Source organism: Mizuhopecten yessoensis, unplaced genomic scaffold (genome assembly GCF_002113885.1).
Source record: "Mizuhopecten yessoensis strain PY_sf001 unplaced genomic scaffold, ASM211388v2 scaffold7685, whole genome shotgun sequence".
Classification (NCBI taxonomy): domain Eukaryota; kingdom Metazoa; phylum Mollusca; class Bivalvia; order Pectinida; family Pectinidae; genus Mizuhopecten; species Mizuhopecten yessoensis.
Window position 1 is genome coordinate 438,404 of NW_018407171.1, and position 6,608 is coordinate 445,011.

Consider the following 6,608-nt stretch of genomic DNA (forward strand, 5'->3'; position numbering starts at 1 on the left):
TCAAGAAATAAGTCTTAATTGGTTAACGCAGGCAGTCGGTCAAGAAATAAGTCTTAATTGGTTAACGCAGGCAGTCGGTCAAGAAATAAGTCTTAATTGGTTAACGCAGACAGTCGGTCAAGAAATAAGTCTTAATTTGTTAACGTAGGCAGTCGGTCAAGAAATAAGTCTTAATTGGTTAACGCAGGTCGTTTGTCAGGATATAAGTGTTAAATGGTACACACCAGTAGTTTGCCAAGATGCAGGTCTTCATTGGTACGCCCAGGCGGTATGTGAAGATGTACGTCACAGGCAGTCTGTCAAGATGCAAGTCTTAATTGGTAAACACAGGCAGTCTGTCAAGATGTAAGTCGTAATTGGTAAACACCGGCAGTCTGTCAAGATTTAAGTCTTAATTGGTAAACATATGAGCAGTAACCTATTTTCAATTTAAATGTTTACATTGCACATTCAAAAATCATCCGCCATTATTTCACTTTATTTACTGAAATATTTACTATTGTAATAGTTAAATCCTAACCCCGTAGGTCACTGAATTATTTAAATTATATTTTATTTGAAAAGAGTTAAAATAATTCCTAATATGTCCTTGAAGCATTTTTAATTGAAAAGAGTTAGAATAAACCTTTATAAGTTATACTGGTTTAAAGACTTATACACTGTTAATATATGCGTTAAGAAGTGTTTTGTCGTCTAAAACCATGTTCTTTACACATAGCATCTAACATGTGTTCAACTCATCGAATTTAGTCATCCAATAGGTTTCATTTATGTATGCTCACATACCATTCAATGTTGGCTGTTACAGTTTCTAAACGGATTACATCATCATACAATGAAGTATTTTTGTATAACAGCTGAACCAAGACCAACACTTCTTTGTATTATTCTAATATCAATATAAGCACTATGTTTTTGTTGTCGTATTTTCGGCCCGTCATTTCCGTATTGTGTATCGGGCCTTTCAATGCCGTAGCGTAAAAAATGGTAACACATGCGTGACGATGATATGTAATCATCCAATATCGAGCCTTAATTGAGAAATAGTTATTTAAATAACCACGACAAATGTCTCGTGCATTTACGAAATAAAGTCTCCAATCAAAAGACATATATTGATTTACGGGAAGGCACTGACACGAGATGCATTCAAGAAAGGCATATATGAAGCCTATGGAATGCTATATCGAGTTAATCATTCGTACAAATGAAGAGCACTTACTTTGTTACAATACAATGTTTATTTAAAAAAGCGAAGTTGATAGGATAACTTTTGATATCATAATTTAAATTAAATTCCCTCATTACTATGTATGTGAAGGTAGATAACTGTATTTAAAAAAAATAACCCTCTGCGAACACTCCCATCCGGATCCAAAAGGTTGTAAAATGAAACATAAATGGAAAAGAAAGCCATAGTGTATATATTTTTTTCTTTGTTCACTCTTTTCTTGAACCTTTATATTTTGTTTGCTTTTGGCTTGTAAAATATTACTCATTATCCATGCAGTTTCGTGTTTTATATATTTTGTGATAAAATTGATATTTGTTGAGTTTATAGGCATGTTTTGTTTTCCATTTTTGTATTTGCTATAGTTCTGAACAATTCCACAACCCCAATAAATGAAAAATATTATAATTGACGAAAACTTAATTTTTGGCATTTCCCTTTAAGATAAAATGTAACTATGTAAGCATCTCTGCATTTTATGTAGCACATTAAAACACAAATGCTTTGCATTTTCTAGATAATGGAACTGATGAGAAGGAATTTGACTGCATTTCCCGAGTACAGAAAATGTGAACTTATCACTATTGTGTAAGTAATTATGATCAACATTAACACAAGCACATATCACGTAGCCATCTTATTGTCACATTAACTGAACTTATTTCTAGCAAATTTTGTAATCAAGAAATATTAGTTAAGGAACAGTGTTCTCTTTCATCTACTGTCTAGTGAATGATTGTATGTCAAATGCTGAGTAAAATCTAAATGTATATAAAAAAAAATTATAAACAAATATTCATCGTATAACTGACCACGAAATAAAAAATATGAGAATTCTTTACGAATCACTTTTTTATTATTATATTATTATTCAGAAATGACCCGGTTAAGCTCCTCATAAACCTGACGTTTGAAGGCAATTTTCCTGTAGAGGAACTCCAAAGGAACGTGCAACAGTACATTGTCGCGTCATCACAATTACAGGAGTACCAGTACTCCACTGTATATACTCTAGGAACACTTCTAATCCATTATCAGGATGTGACGTCACAAGTCAATATGATATTCGAAGTTATGAATATGACCTGGTCCGCTGATCTTCTTGATGCTACGTCACCAGTGTTTAAACATCATATTGAACTGTTTAGTGCCGATGTAAGTAGTGCTTGTGCATCTGCCCTCAACGTTTGTCTCTGTTGGTGACCAGGATTGTTGCATGTTGAGATAAATATATGTACGAAGATATTAAGATTTTAACATGAACGTAGTAGAATGTTCAAACGGTGATCGACACATAGTAAATACTTTCGGATAAAAAACACAATGGAACATGTGTATAAGGGACAATAGGCCAAACAAATTGGAGACGTTTCGCAATTATAAATTATGATGAATGACATTTCATAGTTTATAATACAAGACGTATCAAGAAATTATCAACAGAAAGTGCATTTTTAACTTACGAGAACTTGTCAAGCATATGACGGGGTTTAAAACAAGTTATCATAAAGTGTATACGTGCCAATGTAAGGAATATCAACTTGCTAAATGATAGAGAAACCAAACATATTGTATTATTAGTAACAACCAGAAATATAAATGCTGCTTCTGAGATCCGTACGTAGTGAGATTACCTATCAATTAACACTGTTACAAAGGTGACACCTACACATCTACTGCTCTTGTCCATTACCAAACAGGTGACGAGATTACTAGGATCCACTACACGGTCGTATCCTTTCAAACAGGTGGATACTATAATGTTTCGGTAAGTGAACACGTTTTGATACAATATCATATGTGTTTTAGTCTGTAACGGATCCAGATCAATATTACAAATGTCTGTTCGACGTACGTTTGGAATAACAAGCTCCGGAATAGACTTTTATATAGTATAACTACCTGTATCAACTTGCAAGCGTTTATATTTGCTGTGCTTATTAAGGCCGAGATACAACATAGGTGTAGTACCATTCAATGCACGTCCCATACCATTGTAACCTGCAGCGTGTTCACATAGATGGTCTAATGAACAGTATGCTTATAATATCAATATAATTATATTTGAAGCAATGACCCGGTCACGATCACGAGTGTACTCATTTTCAAAGGCAACCATTCCGAGGGGGCGCTTATGGCAAACACGTCAGAAATCATCTTTCAAAATACTCCTCAGTATTCATATAATGGAAAGATAGTGAATCTCATTGGAGATTTACTTGTATACTTTTCGGAATGGGACAGCGTTCTTCATGGTATGTATAACAAACAAGATTTCCATATGCAGCCAGATCAAACATTAATACTATTTACAGATTTTTTTTGAACTCTTGACTAATAACGTTGATTAAATAAAAGACAGAATATATGTGTATGTATAATACAAAATTATGGTAGGAATGAAATTTGTTTAATAAAAAAAATCCAGGAAGAATTAGTACAATATCACATATTCTTCCAACAGTTTATATAAATATCTTTAAGCGTAAGAATATTAAATGCAAGGCGGCACATGTTTATTCCTGTTATGAACAAAACCTATAACTAAACGTAAAGATAACACCAAGTTCGACATCATAAAAGTGGCTGGATTGTGTTACCAGTGCGTCTGAAATATGCCTGAGTTGGAATGTAGATGGCAGATATACAACATATTCAAATAATAGTAAGATACTACCGGTGGCATGTATCGTTCTTCCAACCGATTTATTTCTTGTGTTATTTTTTCACATAATGCAATAGAAAAGCATGTACCTCGTTTGGAATCCACTATTATGTTGCCCGTCACACCTATTCACTTATAACCTTTGTTCACAGACGCCTGGCTAGCAAACATGACGTTGTCAATCCATGATTTCCTGTACGAGCCTGATCTAGTTGACCCATTGTCTCAAAAGTTTGAGGAATTCCAGAATGTGTTTTGTAATGACGTATGTATTCATGAATGGTGTAGTTGAGTCTAGGGTGTTGTGCCTTATATACGTCTGCACGTGTTTAACTAAACGAATGCTTATGACTTATAAGGTATTCACGTTGGAAGAAAAGCACTTTGTGAGTTCTATTCAATATCAGTATACACAAATCTAACAATTCTGGAAAAATAGCTTATAACATGTACACTTACTTTAACCTGGTTATATGCCAAGGGCTTTGACTCCTCCAATCATTTAAGAGAATATGATGACGCGTCCACAGAGCATGGGTTTAGATCCTCCCATCAGTTAAGAGTATATGACGACGCGTCCACAGATCATGNCATAACGGCACGATGTAAGTAGTTGTTGTGAAATGTATATACAACAACACATATAACGACACGATGTAAGTACTTGTTGTGAAATGTATATACAACAACACATATAACGGCACGATGTAAGTACTTGTTGTGAAATGTGTATACAACAACACATAACGGCACGATGGAAGTACTTGTTGTGAAAGATATATACAACAACACAAGTGAATCAAAATACAAAGGTTCGATCGAGAGTTGGTTCGGTGTGCAAGGTTCGACGTTCTATCAACAGCCAAGGTCATTTAGAGACGTGCCTACATGTGTGTTATGTATGGGTGCGGTAGTGTAGGTGTGCACATTACACTGACAACTGTCGGAGTAATATCCAAGGTGACCAATACAGAGTGTGGAGGCATTGTAACGATAGGAAACGTAGATTAACAATTATATAGCTGATATAATTAAATAGTATATTGAAGTGGAAATGCGTGACAAAATATAATTTTCGCGTTACCGTTTACAGATATTGATGAATGCTATTTCGCGCCCTGTCAACATAGAGGGACGTGTCACAACATCGCTGGCACGTACGCATGTCGCTGCAGTCCGGGATGGTACGGGTTCAACTGTGAAAACAGTAAGTTCATACACTAATATGTACTATTAACACTAATTAATTACAGTTGTATTATTATCCATAACCGTAGATGACAAATAGAGTTATCTTCCTTTCATTTCAGAATATTTTATTATAGATATCGCAAATACAAAAGGCATCAGGTATCAGGTATAGTCTATGCAAGCCCTCTTCTTGCATGATAAACACATATATATTGTTGTTATACTTTAAAATTTCAGGTGTAACATTATTTTTTTAAACGAGAGATACCATTAGATCGGTCTGTGGTCAGACATGATCTGGGGTCCAGCAGAGGCTAATTATCAATACACTCCCAGTATTCTAGGTTAGGACCACTCCGACCTTTGACTTACAGACCATTTCGACCTTTGACTTACAGACCACTCAAATTATTCTAGGTTGGGACCATTCCATATCTTTGACTTACAGACCACTCAAATTATTCTAGGTTGGTACCGTTCCAGAACTTTGACTTACGGACCACTCCAATTATTCTAAGTTGGGACCATTCCATATCTTTGACTTACAGACCAAGACATGCGACAGTAGTAGATGCGAATCAGTAATAGTCGTATTTGTAGGTGGTTATGTAACATGACAATATATTTTCCTACAGATTGGAATGAGTGTGCTCTATATCCATGCCTGAACAACGGCACTTGCGTTGATACCGTGGGGTCTTTCCAGTGTCGGTGTGAGAGCGGCTGGGCGGGACAGACCTGCTCTGACAGTAAGTATTGCTGAAGTAGTCGAATATCTCGGAAGAAAACAAAAAAAGCAGAAATACAAAACATTATATTCGGCACTGCATTATAGGGACGCTTGGCAACAAGGCTGCTATACGTTATATTTGGTACCACATTCTAGGGACGCCTGGCAACAAGGCTGATATAACGTTATATTTGGTACCACATTCTAGGGACGCTTGACAACAAGGCTGATATAACGTTATATATGGTACTGCATTATAGGGACGCTTGACAACAAGGCTGATATAACGTTATATTTGGTACTTCATTCTAGGGACGCTTGACAACAAGGCTGATATAACGTTATACATGGTACTGCATTATAGGGACGCTTGACAACAAGGCTGATATAACGTTATATTTGGTACTGCATTCTAGGGACGCTTGACAACAAGGCTGCTATAACGCCAACATGCTTAAACTTAATCAGGAAAAGACGAAACTAAATGTCTTTTCCCCAAAGTGTCAGCAAACAATGGCTCTCCAGCTCAAGGTTGGTGCCAGAACTATTGAGACTGTTCCAGCTGGTAAAAACCTAGGGGTATACTTTGACAGTTCTCTGAACATGGAGAAACAAGTGAACGCTATTGCCAAATCCTGTTACTACCAGATCAGGAGCATCGGCTGTATTCGGCAGTGACTAACTGCAGATGCATGCAAGATTTTGGTGCATTCACTTGTTACCTCTCGGTTGGATTATGGTAACGCTCTGCTCTGTGGTATATCTGACAAACTAACTAGTCGTCTGCAGAG

At 36.0% G+C, this 6,608-nt stretch overlaps 1 protein-coding gene across 1 annotated transcript in view; it reads left to right on the forward strand.

Annotated features, from left to right (window-relative positions):
• LOC110454136 overlaps positions 1–6,608 on the forward strand; it is a 39,053-nt gene that overhangs the window by 20,314 nt on the left and 12,131 nt on the right. Inside the window, exons 13-17 of the mRNA XM_021503512.1 lie at positions 1,749–1,819; positions 2,107–2,386; positions 2,932–2,999; positions 3,302–3,486; positions 4,049–4,161. Coding sequence (XP_021359187.1) covers positions 1,749–1,819; positions 2,107–2,386; positions 2,932–2,999; positions 3,302–3,486; positions 4,049–4,161 — 717 coding nt within the window. The remainder of the gene's footprint in view (positions 1–1,748; positions 1,820–2,106; positions 2,387–2,931; positions 3,000–3,301; positions 3,487–4,048; positions 4,162–6,608) is intronic.